The sequence below is a fragment of the Seriola aureovittata genome, chromosome 12 (assembly GCF_021018895.1).
Source record: "Seriola aureovittata isolate HTS-2021-v1 ecotype China chromosome 12, ASM2101889v1, whole genome shotgun sequence".
Classification (NCBI taxonomy): domain Eukaryota; kingdom Metazoa; phylum Chordata; class Actinopteri; order Carangiformes; family Carangidae; genus Seriola; species Seriola aureovittata.
The window spans coordinates 21,032,728-21,048,190 of NC_079375.1; the positions used below are offsets into that span (position 1 = coordinate 21,032,728).

Consider the following 15,463-nt stretch of genomic DNA (forward strand, 5'->3'; position numbering starts at 1 on the left):
TTTCCTTATTTCAACTTTATGGTTTGTGTTTTTATCTCATAGAAGGCAGTACTATTATCTAAAGATTTGCTGCTTTAGTATGTCATCCTCTCGAATTAATAATTAACTACAAATACTTTTTTTTTCTGTTACTTTTTTTCATTAATAGTTTAGTTTAGTTTAAACATACGTGGTGAGAAACAACCGCATATACACAGTGTGTAAAAGCACTTGTAGTCCAAAGTAGTCTACTTTCACATTAAACCGGAAGAGCGGGCAAAATCTCGCGATGCCATGGTTAATTTGGCGCGAGGGAAGTGACGTCCACATTACGCACAGTGAAGGCTCGGTATAACTGGAAGCAGCATGGTCAAGGGCACCGTCACCGGTTGAGAGAGAGAGTAGATAGTAAGGAAGTATCAAGGAGTGGACTCTCGTGTCAGCGGCTGTCACAGAAGACCTCGGTCAGTTTGAGCAGTGTTGTACAGAAGGTGAGAGTTTTATCCGTAACAAACAGTTAGGTACAACGGTTAAAGCTGTGCTGCACGAGTGCTAAATCTTATTGACTTGCATTAACGTTTACTCCAATTCAAACTCTGCTCGGTGGAGGCACACGAGCCCTCGTTTTTCTTTGGAGAGCGTGTTAATAAATGGCGATAATTTTGCATATTTTAATTGACCCCTTTTTTAAATCACCTTTTATTTTAGCTTATCCTCGTTTATGAAATGCTAACGTTGTCCTATGCTAGCATGTCAAAGGAAGAAGTACTTGGAGCAGCGGCACGTTGTCCCTCTGCTTCCTTGTACTGGAGAGATGAGTCAATATTCACAGCAATGTTGGCCGTCACGTTGCCAATGCAACAAGGGCGCCATAATGAGGAAAGCCTGCTGTCACGTTCGTCAAGTCCTGCGTCCCCCCAGGGGTAACGGTGTCAGTAGGTAGACATTATACTACCCTGACCTTGACAGACAGCAATAGACTGCCGCAGAGATAAGCTAACGGTATCTAAACAATAATGTACACCGCTCTACCCTTCGTTCCTGACGGGTTTTAAACAGTCTAACCTGTTTCTCCACATTAATGTGCCGCTGAGAGGCGACTTGCTCACAGAGACGTTATATTAACATATAGTATTTGGTTAACATTTGGTTGATGATCACACACGGATTCAACACACTGTTAAGACTAGCAGCAGGTGAAGTTGACAAGTCTTAACCGTTGACTGCAGCCTTTCTTCGTCCTGAAAGATTATTTATTGTATTAATTGCATTTTAGGTCACATATAGTAAAACGTTCTTATTCATAGCAGTATTAAGAGGGGATTTTAATGGTAACTGTAGTCTTATTGATCATTTGAATACAAATTTGAATTAATCTCACCTGATTCCTGTGAACCTTAAAGACATGGACCTTGTGGTGCCACCTGGTGGGGCCCTTGGGCATAAGGGTGGCACCCACTATGTGACCTCCAGAACCTGTGTCATAGTAGAAAAAATATCATTGTAAAGCTGACAAGAGCTCATTCTCTCCTGCATAGACTACAACAGCATCCTGTGTTACCACTCATGTCTGCAATGCAGAATGTGCTACTGTTTTAAGAAACCTTGTGCTGGCTTAATACATTTGGATTTGCCTGCCTCACTGTTCTACTTCTGGCTCTTTTTCCCATGAGCTACTTGGAGCTTTGGAGCCCAGTGTGACTCTCACATGATTTGCCACTGCACAATGACTCCAAGTCACCCCTGACCCTTCTCCGCTTCTCCTCTCCTGCCCCCCACCCCAGTGTTTCCTTTTTCTCACCATCTTTTTGTCTCCCACACCTAACATTTTCATCTCCCCTTCCCTTCTCCTCCCCTGCTCTTCTTATCATTGTTGTCTTTTTCTCACCCACAACTCACTCTTCTCTCAGCAATCTTCCCTTGTTTCTTAATCTCTTATCATCTTTTGTGGTCCTCTCTCCGACAAGGACAAAGCACGAGATCTGTATAAATTTATTATTTTTGCTAGTGGTCCTGATTACTGGGGATTTTGGTCAGAGGAAAACATTTAAAATTAAACTCCAAATAAAGAAGAAAATATTTATATTCGTTCATGATTATTATCTTTAACTGTATCAAGTTATGTAATAATTTTTCAACTATTTGTGTGTGAATTTATTTGAAGTTTCAACGTAGACGGGCTGATTAGTGATACAGTTAATTGTCTTATTTTGGTGCAATGCCGCCACACTAGCATGTGTGATGCAAGGTTTAACCGCTTAAGACTTTGCCTGTCAGCTGCAGGTTATGATGTTGCCTATGATCTACATCATGTAATGGTATACAGTGTAGATAATTATTTTTGGGTTCAGTGCTGCTGAGAAGACTGATTATAAGCCACTAATATTTAAACCTGGAGTGTATGTCATACCATGTATTAGAGATTAGTTTGTTTTTGTGCAGTTGTGCAATGTCTAGTTTCTCAAATGATTAAACTACATGGGTGCATATACTGCTCAAAAATATTTAAAACAGTACCCTTGTGCCCTTGAGGGGTTTTATTTCCTGATGCTGTGCATGTTTCCAGTTAAAGTTCAACTGGTAGTCCGACAGGGTTTTCACAGTATGGTATTTGGGTTTTTGACTTCAGGGAAATATCACAGGCATAGCTTATCTTCAAGGCTTTTACTGTAACAGGAAGAAGAAATAGTTTTCAGTAAGTAGTCAACATGAGTGTTGTTGGAAGAAGTCATGCCTTTTGACCCAATAAAATGACATCATACAATTTTATGAGATGTGGTAGCAGATTACTCTGTGTCATTTGAAGCGTTGTTAAGCAGTCTCTTTTACAACAATAGCTAAATATACACAAAAACACAAACAACTGCTGTAAAGTGCAGGTGTATTAACAGCCTGGCCATTTGCTGATGATGGAGCCCTTTTAGACAGAGAGGCTAGGTCTTTAACACCATAATGATAGCTATTATGTTGTTATACCTACGGCATATGTATTTAAGGTTGCACTAGCTAGTAATAATTATGTCGTAATACTGGGAAGGCATAACTTAAGTTGTTTGAGTGAAAATATATTTTGTAAATGTCTGCATTTTAAAATGCACAACATCCTATAACGGTGCATATTCACACTTTCCTTGTTGGATTAATTCAATAATGTAGTAAATAGGTGTAACTGATTCAGTTATTTTATAAGAGAATAGAGTTTTCGCCTCCAACTTCTTTGCCCCCCTCTGTGAACCTCAACTGAGTTCACAATAGTGGTGTTGTAATGATCTTATTGCCACAGCTTCAGTAACTATTTATGAAGCAATGATTTTTTTCAAAGGGATTTCCTCAGTTACGAAGAACCTTATGAGGAAGCTAGTGGTATTCAGTCTGTCTGAAGGGCTATGCAGTCCTGAAGGTTCAACTTAAATCATGCTTAATAGCTGCTATTTACAGTGTCCTACATGGCTATATTCTTTGGCTCTCTTAGGTGTTCATGTAATTTGGTCTATATTATTGTTGGGCAAAAAAAATCCCATTAACAGGTGAGAGTGGCAGGCTGTTCCACATCTTTCATTTTTATGGACTTGACTACAAGTGCATAGTGTGCCGATGAACTCAGTGGGGACCATGCTGTCCTGCCCTCTTTTAGCTTGGCTGTCTAACAGGCCATGCCTGTTTGTGATGTTCCCAGAAGGGTGTGACTCAAGTTTGCTCTTATTATCTCTGCTGCACACACGTTTAGAAATTATTCAATGGAGATACAAGCCATAACTCTTACTATTGGTTCAGAGACTGATAGAAGCAGATGGACCTCATCACAGACATAAAGCACATGCTATCACTTTTTAGTCAGGTTGTTGGTGCAGTTCTAAAGTTGTTTGTGTGTGTTGTGTGTATATATATGTATATGTATTGTGTGAAGGTGTACATATGTATTCTTGATTTGCGTTGTGTTTTATATTGCTAATATCCATAGGTTTCTCAACTAAAAGAGTAGCTAATCAGATTAAAGTATTAGCTCTGGTATTAGTATTCGGTCTGGTATGTTTGGTATGTAAGATTATAGACATAGCTCTGCCCAACTTAGAGCAATTAGCTTTACAGAGCAGCTAATCCTGTCCTGATACCACTTTTTAAAGTCCATATTAGACTCAGGTTGTGTTAGAAAGCAGACTATGAATAAGAAAATTTTAGGCTGCTAATGTTTGTCATTCCATAAAGTAGTTATCTGAGTTTCTGACCTTCAGAGCTAATGCAGTGCTGTTTTATTGAGGTTGTATCACCTATCAAGGTTGTAGATGTCATGGCGGACCTGGGGCTGTCTGAGGCCAAGCCATGTTCTAAAGTTAGCTTACTTCATAATGCCTAGGATAGCCAATGTGTTTTCCAAGCTATGTCGAATGGCCAGGTTCCACTGTGTCTGCACCCTCCTTTGCTTTATCGAATAACATTTGGAGTGAAAGTTCAGGCTTTTTCTCTGTTGTATCCAGCATGCTGTTGGGAGTTCATCAAGGCCATACTTTGGCGCTGCAAATTAGGGCAGGCCTGTCTGTCTGCCTGAGGGTTTGTGTCTCCTTGGCATTTGCCCATACTGCTCTCCTCACGCAATGTCCAGTTTGGGATCCCCTTCCAATGGAGCTAGTAAATTACCCTGTAGGGGTCATTCAGAATTTTTCTTTCCTGTTTTAACTGCACAGCACACATAGTAACTGCAGGCAAGCTTTGAGAGGTTTTGTGTCTCTTTTCAGTTTTAGCTTTACCTAGAGAATACATCGAACAAATTGTATACAAATAAAGTTGTGAGCTATATTTGTATCATGTTTTGAAATGTGGGGTTTGGGCCTACTGTCAGCAAAGCAGTGTTGTCAGTGACTTATTCGGTTCAAAGTTTAACAGGTTTAACTTGTGAAGCCATATACCTCTCAGAATCTTAAAAGCTCCGGGATTAACCTTCTTCTGGGATTGATAAAACATTGCTTATTTAAGAGGTTTTTGTCTGTTTTGTTCTTTTCTGAAGGTCAGACAGGGTAGGAGATGTCATGAGTGCTCGCTATCAAATCATCCTGTCAACTTGTTAGAACTGGGTTTAGGCTCAGTTAAATTCTTTGTTTATTCCTTAAGAAGTTAGTGGCTGTGTGACATACTGCTAGCTCTTAATGGAGAATTTTTTTTTCTGTATTTCACTGCCATAAGATATAGTAATTTGAAGAACTTTGAATGAATAGGCCTCATTTGGGTGAACAGGATTGCTGCAGGCAACAGTTTGGAAATATCATTTGTTGTGCAGTATGCACTTGCATAACCTCTCTGCAAAAAAGTTCAGCCATTTTTTAAAATGTCTTTGTTGTTAGAGAGGGTTAGGGACCCCCTAGACTTCTTGACCACATACTGTCTGTCTACTACTGCACTTAATTCTGTGTTTCATACTGAAATTACTTACCTATGTCACCTGTTAGGTTTAAATCTGAGTTGGATTCACAAAATTTTCAGTGGTTACTCAAATGCCAGCATGCAAAAATAGCAGTTGAAGGCAATGGGTTGACTCTGCAGCATCGGTGTCCAAGTGTCAAATATCAGTGAGTGGTTGGAAATTCTGTACTGATGTGCATTTGTAATAGAAACAATGATCCTTCTAATAAAGAGGTGCACAAGATCTGTGCAGAAAAGCATCATATATGAAAGCAAAGTGGCTCTGATTAGATATTATCAAACATTTGCTTTGTCATATATATATATATATATATATATATATATATATACACACACACACACACACACACACACACACACACACACACACACACCTCCCCATCTGACCTTCCATAGATAGCACCTAAAGAGGCCTACACAGGCCTCTCTCCTGAGGACTATCACATGCATGGCTCTTATTCCACAAGTTGTGCATTACAGTGTCTAAGAAAATATACAGAAGACTTGCATTTCAGCTCTTGTTCTTCTGTTAAATTGAAACTTTGCTTTGATTGGCTTATTGTTTGAACTGAAGCTTGTGGGAAGCTAGTTATGCTGTTATTGTATTCTTCTGGTGATGGAGTTCACATGGAGGCAGTGAGTCTGTGTTGACCTGTGCAGGACACTGGTCTTTTGTGCCTAGAAACAGTGCTGCCTTTCTAGTTAGCAGCAAAGGAAACCCCATGCATGTTTGGACAAGAGGTGGGACGTGTTCTTTGGACACCCCATTATTCCAACAAATGAAACAGTTATACAATGTGTACACACTGCACAGAAATAAATCCTTTAAAAGTCTACCCATTAAAGTGTGAATACTGTGAATATTCTTTGTAGATTTGGCTGTTTAAAAGTCTTTAGTTTATAGCCATCAGTTCTACAGTGTTACAAGTCTTTCTTTGCTTCTCCTTTTCAGCAATCTGTGAAGCAGCAATGGACCAAGCAAGGTCAACCATATCAAAAATTGTGAGTATTCCAACTTTTATTATAATCTAAATCCGAAAACATTTCCTCATAGGATGTTATTGTTACCACCTCTAAAACAACTGTTATTATAAAAAGCCATGTTCCATAATTGAATGTTCTTCTTTTTATCTTGGGAACAACTACTTTTCTTCTCAAATTTGTTGCTAATGTTGGAACATTATAAGGATGAACTTTTGTTAGGCATTCACATCCATATTACAATTTTTACTGTAATCTAAAGCTAATCCAAATTGTACTAAAACAGTTTCAAATCTCACTGCTCTTTGAGTCAAGCTTATGTCCTGCAGTCATGGGTTCCAACAACAAAAAACATATATTGTTTGGTTAATATTGAAACCAAATGTATCCTCATCCCTACATTTTTCTGCCATTACAGTTTAATGGGGAGCCACACTCCTACACACGGTTCAACTTGACACAGAACATGGAAGGTGACAATAGCCAAGTGGAGATGAAGCTGTCGTCTGACATGGATGAAGAAGTTGGGGGAAATGGAGTGGGAGACCATCTCAATCACAACCCAGTCCGCAAACCATATGTGGCTCAAAAGCTTGGACGTACACCCAAGAACCTCTGCTTCATGGCAGCTGCAACCCTCCTCATCTTTATCATTGGTAAGAGGGGTCATTGAATGAAGAGGCTGCGTTATATTGAGATTACATCACTCTAAAATAACATGTGGAGTTCCACAGGGATCAATCTTAGGACCACTATTTTTTCTGTATTGATATGAATCTGTATATGGTGTTGTCATCAGGAGACTCGGTATGTCTTTCCTCACCTATGCTGATGACACAGAGCTTTATGTGGCTGTGTCCTGATGATAAAGGAACAATTTGTGCTTTTCTTTGGTCCTATCTGTCTCTGGTTGTTCCTTATGTGAAACCACTGCTTTTTTCAGGATACTTAATTGGCTACCTGGTCCATCGAAAGAAAGACTTGGTTCCCAGCCCTGCAGTCTCCATGCTTCCAATTGAACAACCTGTTCTCCATGAGACCGGTGCTGCCCCTCTTATGGACTGGGACGATGTCAAAGAGCTTTTGGCTGAAAAACTCACTGCAACCAAATTTGAACCTGTCTTTAGGTAAGTCTAAAGCCCACACACTGTAAATTCTGCAGTGAAGCAGGGTTGACTTCTTCATAAAATGACTATTACTGTGAAATTTCTTATTTGTGTTACATTGTATTCATTGAATCCTGTTTGCTTCCCTCCATTTTTCTTTTCCCGTCATGTTTTGTTTCCTCTTATCATAGTGAGTTTACCAGCAACAGCCATCAGGCTGGTTCTCTGGGAGATGAAGATCTGGCGATCAAGGTGATCAAAAGGTTTAAAGAGTACGGCATGAACACCTGGACTGATGAGCACTTTGTTAAGGTTCAGGACCCCCCAGCTTCTGGCTCCAACAGAGTTGTTTTCAAGGACGGGAAAGAGGAGCGCCCAAATGGATTCCTGTCCTACAGTGCTAATGGAACAGTAACGGTAATCCACAAGCAAAATTAAGTAGATTTAAAAAAAAAAAAAAAAATTAAATAGAGAAAATGCCTTAATTCCTTCTTCTTTTTTTTTTTTTGCCCAGGGTGCCGTTGTGTATGCACACTATGGGCAGGAAAGCGACTTAACGTTTCTGCAGGGCAGGAACATCAACCTGAATGGCAGGGTTGTGCTGGTCAGAGCTGGTAGGATCAGTTTTGCTGAGAAGGTGGGTGGTTTTAGTAAGAAATATAACTTATTATTATAAACATTATTCTTCTTTTTCCCCTCAGTCTAAAGTATATATTTAGAGTATATATATATATTTTGAACTTTGCTGTTATCTTTTTGCTTACAGGTAGCCAATGCTGCCAAAATGAATGCCTCTGCTGTGTTGATCTATGCAGACCCCTTGGATTACTCTATCGGAGACACCACTCAGCTCTTTGGACATGTGAGTGTGGGCAGTTTAGAAGCATGTTAGTTATTTAGAGACATTCAGTTTTGTTTCTGTGTGCTGAGGATATTAATCTTACTTATTACAATATGTAGATTTCTGTTCTTGGCTGACAGTAAATGAACCTGATATGGTCTTCAGCTGTTGTAGGAATATTTGATTTGAATAATAATTATAGGCATAATAATGTAGAATTTAATGTGTTTCTGTTTTTTTGTTTTTTTTGTGTGTGTAATTTTCTTAATTTCCAGTTTAGAAGCTTGAAGATGAGCCTCTAGGCTGCTGGGAAGATTAGTCTTGAAAACAAAAGAATTTTGTTGTAAACTGATATCTGCTGGTCAAACTTCATAAGACTTGTTTCTGTCCATCACAGGTCCACATGGGTTCAGGGGACCCTTACACGCCAGGCTTCCCCTCCTTCAACCACACCCAGTTTCCTCCTGTCCAGTCTTCAGGTCTACCAACAATCTTGGCTCAGACCATCACAACAGCTATGGCTACTAGCATTCAGAGGTAAGGCTCAGACATACTGTGGACCATCTGAAATGATGCTTTTAAAAAGACAGACATTATAAAAACTCTGAATTAAATACAGTACCTTGTTTGTCAACTTTAAATATTCAAATAGTTTTCTTAGTAGCAGCATACATCATGTTTATTGTCTGTGTCCTACAGGGGGCTTGGGGGTCAGAGTGGGCCGGCAGAATGGGCACTCTACCATAAACTTGGAGACGACACAGATGTTATCACCGTGGAGGTCGACAATGTTCTTACTGATAAAAAGATACATAATGTCTTTGGCGTGATCAAAGGCTTTGTGGATGCAGGTACGATGAGATGCTTATTTAACAAGAGAGAGATACTGTGATCAGGAAGTCAGTTTACTGAACAGAGTGTGAGTTGTTCTCATTGTCTTTTTCAATTTTAGATCGGTATGTGGTCATCGGTGCCCAGAGAGACGCATGGGGTCCAGGTTTTGCAACATCAACCGTTGGCACTAGCGTCCTCGTTGAGCTGGCTCGTTCCATCTCAGACATGGTGAAGAATGGTGAGTCTCGGATAACAGCAGCTGTTTAGTTTGGAGAAGATTTTGACCACAATAATATTGATGGAATGGATGTACATGTAATATTCATATCAGATCCTGATTATTGTATGTCATGTAGGAGCTAAAGAAACTAGTCATTGGACATGCCTCATCAAATTATTGAAGTATTTTCTATTTAGTGAGGGCCCTGCTCTTTTTGTTAATATGCATTTGTTATCCATTTCAACAGATGGATTCAAGCCAAGGAGGACAATTGTGTTTGCTAGCTGGAGTGCTGGAGAATATGGGAGCGTTGGTGCCACCGAGTGGTTGGAGGTGAGAATTGCAATTTTGTAATACAACATTTTCTTGATGAGCAGCTTTAATGGAATAATGAAACTGATTGGTGTTTGTACTCTTCATTTTATTTTATTTTTTGCATGTCTAGGGTTATCTGTCTTCTCTGAACATGAAAGCCTTCTCCTACATCAACCTGGACGGTGTTGTAACAGGTATTTACGGTTAGAAACATGTTGGACATCTTGTCCACATCTAGATGATCAACATGTATAACTGATATTGACTTATAGAACAGCAATGTGTTAAATGACAATGTGACAGCTATCACTCCAATGTGCAGCTCCTCTCAGGTTTGTAGTTAGTTTCAATTTTTAGCTGTCCACCCCCAACTTTAATCTTTGGGTTCAGTCTCCAAGCTCTCATAGCATCACTTTGGGCCGCCGCAGGCAGCTGTTGGAGTGAAAAAGGTGTAAAACCCCATTATACACTACCTGCTTGATATCAAAGGGCAGATAGACACAGATAGGGACCAGCTAGTGAATATAGTGGAGCAATGTTATTTTCACTGCTTGTTTCTGTTGTCCCCAAGTGGCCAAAACAACCAGTTATACTGTAAATATAGGAAAGTTTTAAACTTGCAATTTTATTTTCAGATTGACTGAATGTAAGTCTTCTTCTCCAGGTCGCAGTGGATTTAAAGTAGCAGGCAGTCCCTTGATGCACGGCCTGATCGAGAACACTCTGAAAGAGGTAAACCGGCAGCAATTCAAAACAATTCATTCATTTGTTTTCTAAATTTTTCAAACGCTAATATAATAAATACACTTGCTTTGTCCTCAGGTGAACTTCGGCAAGGATCAGTCTCTCTTTACTCATTTTGGAAAGGGCAACTGGGAATCAGATGTGTAAGTCTGACCAGGCTGTTGCATTCCCATCCACAGTCTCAGTGTTTATACATCTCCATGACAACCAAAATTTTCACATTCACAACTGGAATGTGTGGGCTAGCCATCATACTCACATTTAGCAAATGTTCACCACTTAATCTTCTTTTTCATTGTTTATTTTCCAGTTTGGAGCCTCTGAAGTTGGATAACGCTGCGTATCCTTTCCTGGCCTTCTCTGGCATTCCCTCAGTCTCATTTAGATTCACCTCTGGTAACTCAGTAAGTCGTCCTGATGTACCAAAAATTATTAATATTTTCTAACCATACCCCAGGACGAACCCTAACCCATTATGTCAAAATGTGGTTCATCCAGGGATGTATCTAACCTAACTAATTCTTTACACATCTTTTTCCCCTCTTAGGACTACCAATACTTTGGCACAATGCTGGACACCAGGGAGAAGCTGAACTCGGCCACGGCCAACCAGGTTCCTCAGCTGGCTGTAACATCGGCCCGGTTCGCAGGTCACATTGCGCTGAGGCTGGTCCATGATCATCTGTTGCAGATGGACCTGGGGAAGTACGAGAAGATTATACGTACTCATGTGGCTCAGATCAATACGAAAGTGAAGAATGTTCAGAGGGTGAGTGGCCAATGATGATCTTGCAAACTAAGATTGTATTTACCTTTTTTGAGGGCGAATTCTTGAAGAAATCAAGGTTGACCTGACTCAGAGTTCTGCACACAGATAAAGAATAAATGATTATCTATCTTTGTAAAGTAGCAAGTTTATATGTTTTTAGTGCCATTTCATTTGTCAGTTTTTTCCAATGCTGTCTTTATTATATAACTCAAATGTGCATTGAAGATGCACATTCCTTTAATTTTGTTTATTCAGAACACACATTTACCCGTGTTGATGCCATGTGTGTTTCCAGATGAAGCCCCAGCTGTTGCCCAAGGCGCTGACAGTGCAGTGGTTGATCTCAGCCTATGGCTCCTACAGCCGTGCCTCTCGCAACCTGGCAACAGAAATCCAGAACAGTGACCTGGAGGACATCGAGATGTGCCGCATCATCAATGACCGCATCATGGCGGTAAGATCTCTACAGTGAAGGGTTTAGTATGGAGACATTCTGTGGAAAAGCAAGTCTCAGCATGTCTCAATGGTGCAGTATCTTTAGAGATGTATAATTACAGTTATATGGTCAAATCTAAAAATAATCTAGTGTTATTTGTTGTATCGCTAAAGTTGCACTTGAAGCAGCTATAATCTGTTTTTATTATTAGAATATATGCGATGACCATGTGACTGTGTGAAGGGGGTCACTTGAAGTGATGAAACTACAAAGAATTAACACCCAAATTTGCAGTTCTCCTTTTTTACAGAGCTTGATATCAAGTTCCAGCTCATTGTTTAGCTGTCTGTTCTGCAGCCTTACTGTTTTGATTTGCTCTCACTGCTCTTGTTGTTTTCAACTGCAGCTGGTTTTCAACAAAAAAGCTCTGATAAAGTTACCGTACACTCCCCGCAGAGCAAGAAACAGCAGACAGACATATTTAGAGAGATGCATTTAATTCACATAAGGACTGTAAATGATCAAAATTAAGTTTTTCTTTAACTAATACTACTTGTAGTGGACAAGAAAGCTAAAAAACACATTTTGTTTGAAGGTATTTCGTTCTCCCTGCGTCTTCTGTCAATATTATCCAAAGGCAGATTGTTGTATTTTCATTTTTCCAAGGTATAGGTTGTACAGCTGAGCATTTAGGTGTAAAATAACCAGCCTACAAAGGCATGACATCAAAAAAAAAAAAAATCCTTCCTCCTTCATCCCGTGTTTTTTCCCCTTGTTTCTGCAGGTGGAAAGGAACTTCCTGTCACCCTACGTGTCTCCCAAAGATAGTCCTTTCCGCCACATCCTGCTGGGCTCTGGCCCCCACACTGTCACAGCTCTGTCCAACCATCTTGACGCCCTCAGGAACGACGACCCCGATTCGGACGCCGACTTGTTCCGCAACCAGTTTGCCTTGGCGACCTGGACCATTCAGGGCTGTGCCAACTCACTAGCAGGCGACATCTGGTCCTTGGATAATGAAATCTAAAAAAAAAAAAAAAAAAAAAACCCCCCCCCCCCCCCCCTCCCCCTCCCTTGTTATGGTTTGGTCCTCTTATCTCAACTGGCAGTGTGAAAACCAGTAGGCTGTTACAGTTCAGTCACAGTTAGTTTTAAAATGACCTGATTTAGGAAGTGATAAGATCTGGGCTGTTTCTAAATGGATACCAATATTTCCTTTAAGCCAAACAGTGATCAAATGTGCTTAAGCCTTTCGCCTTAACAAAAAAGTTTAATAGGTCATTCTTTTTTCTTTTCTTTTTTTTCCCCACTTTGAAAAGAGAAATTCTTTAATTTTTACATGTGGTACTTAAATACCACAATCTTGAATACTCTGGTGCTAGAAACAACTACCTTTAAATGCCCGTGTTATGTGGTGGTACTACTTTAATTGGTGTTACTCTTTGCATGAAAAGGAAACAGTGAAAGTGACGCTTTTTCAGCACAGTATCAGGTCACACAGGAATGACTGTGTTTGCCAGCTCAGAGGTTAATTAAACAGAAAAGGGCAGTACAATGTAATAAGCTAATGATGTCCATTTGTTTACCATAATAATTACAATTCAGAACTGCTGGTATTTACACTGCTGCTGTAGCCTCATGTAGAAACCTGAGCTGGTTTGTGTTGGTAGCTATAATTTCATACTGTGCTGAAATCTGATACTGAACTCTTTGTCAAAGATTCAGAAGTTGCTGAAAAGGACTGAAGATTAATTTACAATAACACAGCACAGAACACACCTAGAAGTAGATTTGAGACAATCAGCTGTTGTTACTGGCACTGTCCAATACTTAAGCTGCATTAATCTTTAAAGAAAAGTCCTATGTACATGCAACAACTCAAAAAAAACAAAAAACAATCTCAAGTTGTTAATTATCTGAATCATCCACCTCCTGACATGAGAGGAAGTCTGCCTTTCAGAAACCCAAGGGAGAGGGTCTCCAACCATGTGGCACTGAAACAACAAACCGTACATCTATTTATTGTGTTATTTATTTATCAGTGGCAGGGTTCACTATAAATAGTTTTTTTTTATCGCCTTTTATAAAAAAAAAAGTATAATTATCGGGAGCAGTGCCTTCCATAATTATGACAGTTATACTGTCGAAATGACAAAAGCAGCATCTGCTAAAAGAAGTGTACATGTTGACCGACGGCCAGTGCTGCACACAGCACCACTCAACTCTGAGGTCAAATTTTCTTTCTACATAACTGACACTGGATTGGACTTTTTAAGCAAGGCCAGATCAAATATCACACTTGACAATATTTCCTGAACATCTCTGGATGTCTCCTCAGTACTGGCTCTCTGCTACATGTACACTTCTCATCCTGACAACATTATCGGAAGCAGTGTCTTCCATAATGGGGAAAAAAGAAGAAGGTAGTTTTTGCCTACCACTGTGTGTCTGTATCGGAGGCAGTGCCCTCCATATTTCACTGTAGGGGTGGATGTTTTTATTATCGGGAACAGTGTTTCCCATAATGTTTGTATATATACAGTTCATTGCTACACAATACACACACGTTGCCTGCATCTTTAGAGCCCTTCTATGATGTTTCCATGCTAATGTACCTGTAGTTTCCTCTCAGACAGATTGCAGCCTACAGCTTCTGCTCACAGATCTCAGATAGTGATAAGTTTTAACATCAGCTCATGTGAAAACATTTCCCATCTGTAAACTGCGTGTCTTCAATCTGTTCTGTTTCTTTAGTGAGTTTTTTTGGGTCTCATTTAATTCAAATCTTTTCCTTTTCTTTTGGTTGAGTATGGAACTGATATGGAAGGTCTCCAGCTTAAAAGAAATCATGATACAAACATGTTGGGACCACTGGTTACAGTGGTCGTTCAGTACTTCCAGAAAAAAGACCACTCTGCAATATCTGTTGGTTTTTTAGTGATTTGGTCAGTGTGAAAGTACATTCTACCTTCTATTTTGATGTGTTCATTCATTCTTGTTAAGAGATTTCCTGGTGCCTTTTTGTTTTGTGACTGTATTATAGAACTAAGTTTCTACATACAGCACTTTAAGGACTTTTGGAGGATGTATATTTGGCTTGTTTTGACATTTCTGTACTTTTTTTATTTTTTTTTTCTTCACTGTTTTCTGCTAGGATCTAAAGTTACTGGTGTAAATGCCTGTTATGCTACAACACATTTTAGATAGTTACAGAAAAGATGAAATTGTGACAATGAAAGGAAAACTCAGTGTAAATGGATTTAAAAATTACACTGAACGTTTCTTTTCTTTAGCCACTCTAACTGTGGTCAGAATGTCATTCATTGTTTTCAAATGTTTTATTATGGGAACCACCTGATGCTATGCCTCTAGAAAAACATGTTTAAGTTCAGTAGCCATTTAAAAATCATTTGTTAGCCATTCATAGTTTGAGTGATTCATCTGGTCTGCTGGGCTATAGTGAGGTTACATTTCTAATATTGGCAACTTGCCAACCATAAGGAAAAATATTAACTAAATTGTCAATCTTTCCTATGGGGACGCAGACAAAGCAATTGGTCTGTACAATTTCTCTTTATTTATTTGAGGGGATTCGAAATTCTGACATTTATAAATAATGCGTTCCGATATTGTTAAAATAACTGAGCATTTTTCCCTTCAAACTTGATACAAGTTTGCTTAGCTTTGTTTTTTTTTTTTGTTCTTTTTGCTGCAATAAATCATCACATCACAACTATTGAGCCGTGGCTTGATTATTAGTTCTCATATAATTATCTTACATTTATCCATGCACTTTTTTTAACTAACTGTTAAAACCATTCTG

General features: G+C 39.3%; 1 protein-coding gene across 1 annotated transcript; it reads left to right on the forward strand.

The window, feature by feature from the left end:
* The first annotated feature begins 329 nt into the window (after positions 1-329).
* LOC130178826 (transferrin receptor protein 1-like) lies at positions 330-15,373 on the forward strand. Its single transcript, XM_056391345.1, has 18 exons — positions 330-470; positions 6,347-6,396; positions 6,794-7,031; positions 7,319-7,502; positions 7,673-7,898; positions 7,996-8,118; positions 8,248-8,343; positions 8,720-8,859; positions 9,022-9,173; positions 9,275-9,394; positions 9,624-9,709; positions 9,822-9,885; positions 10,356-10,423; positions 10,514-10,578; positions 10,746-10,839; positions 10,983-11,204; positions 11,500-11,658; positions 12,425-15,373. Exons 2-18 carry the CDS (start codon positions 6,364-6,366, stop codon positions 12,665-12,667), a joined length of 2,313 nt encoding a protein of 770 aa, XP_056247320.1. The 5' UTR covers positions 330-470; positions 6,347-6,363; the 3' UTR covers positions 12,668-15,373.
* The last annotated feature ends 90 nt before the right edge of the window (positions 15,374-15,463 follow it).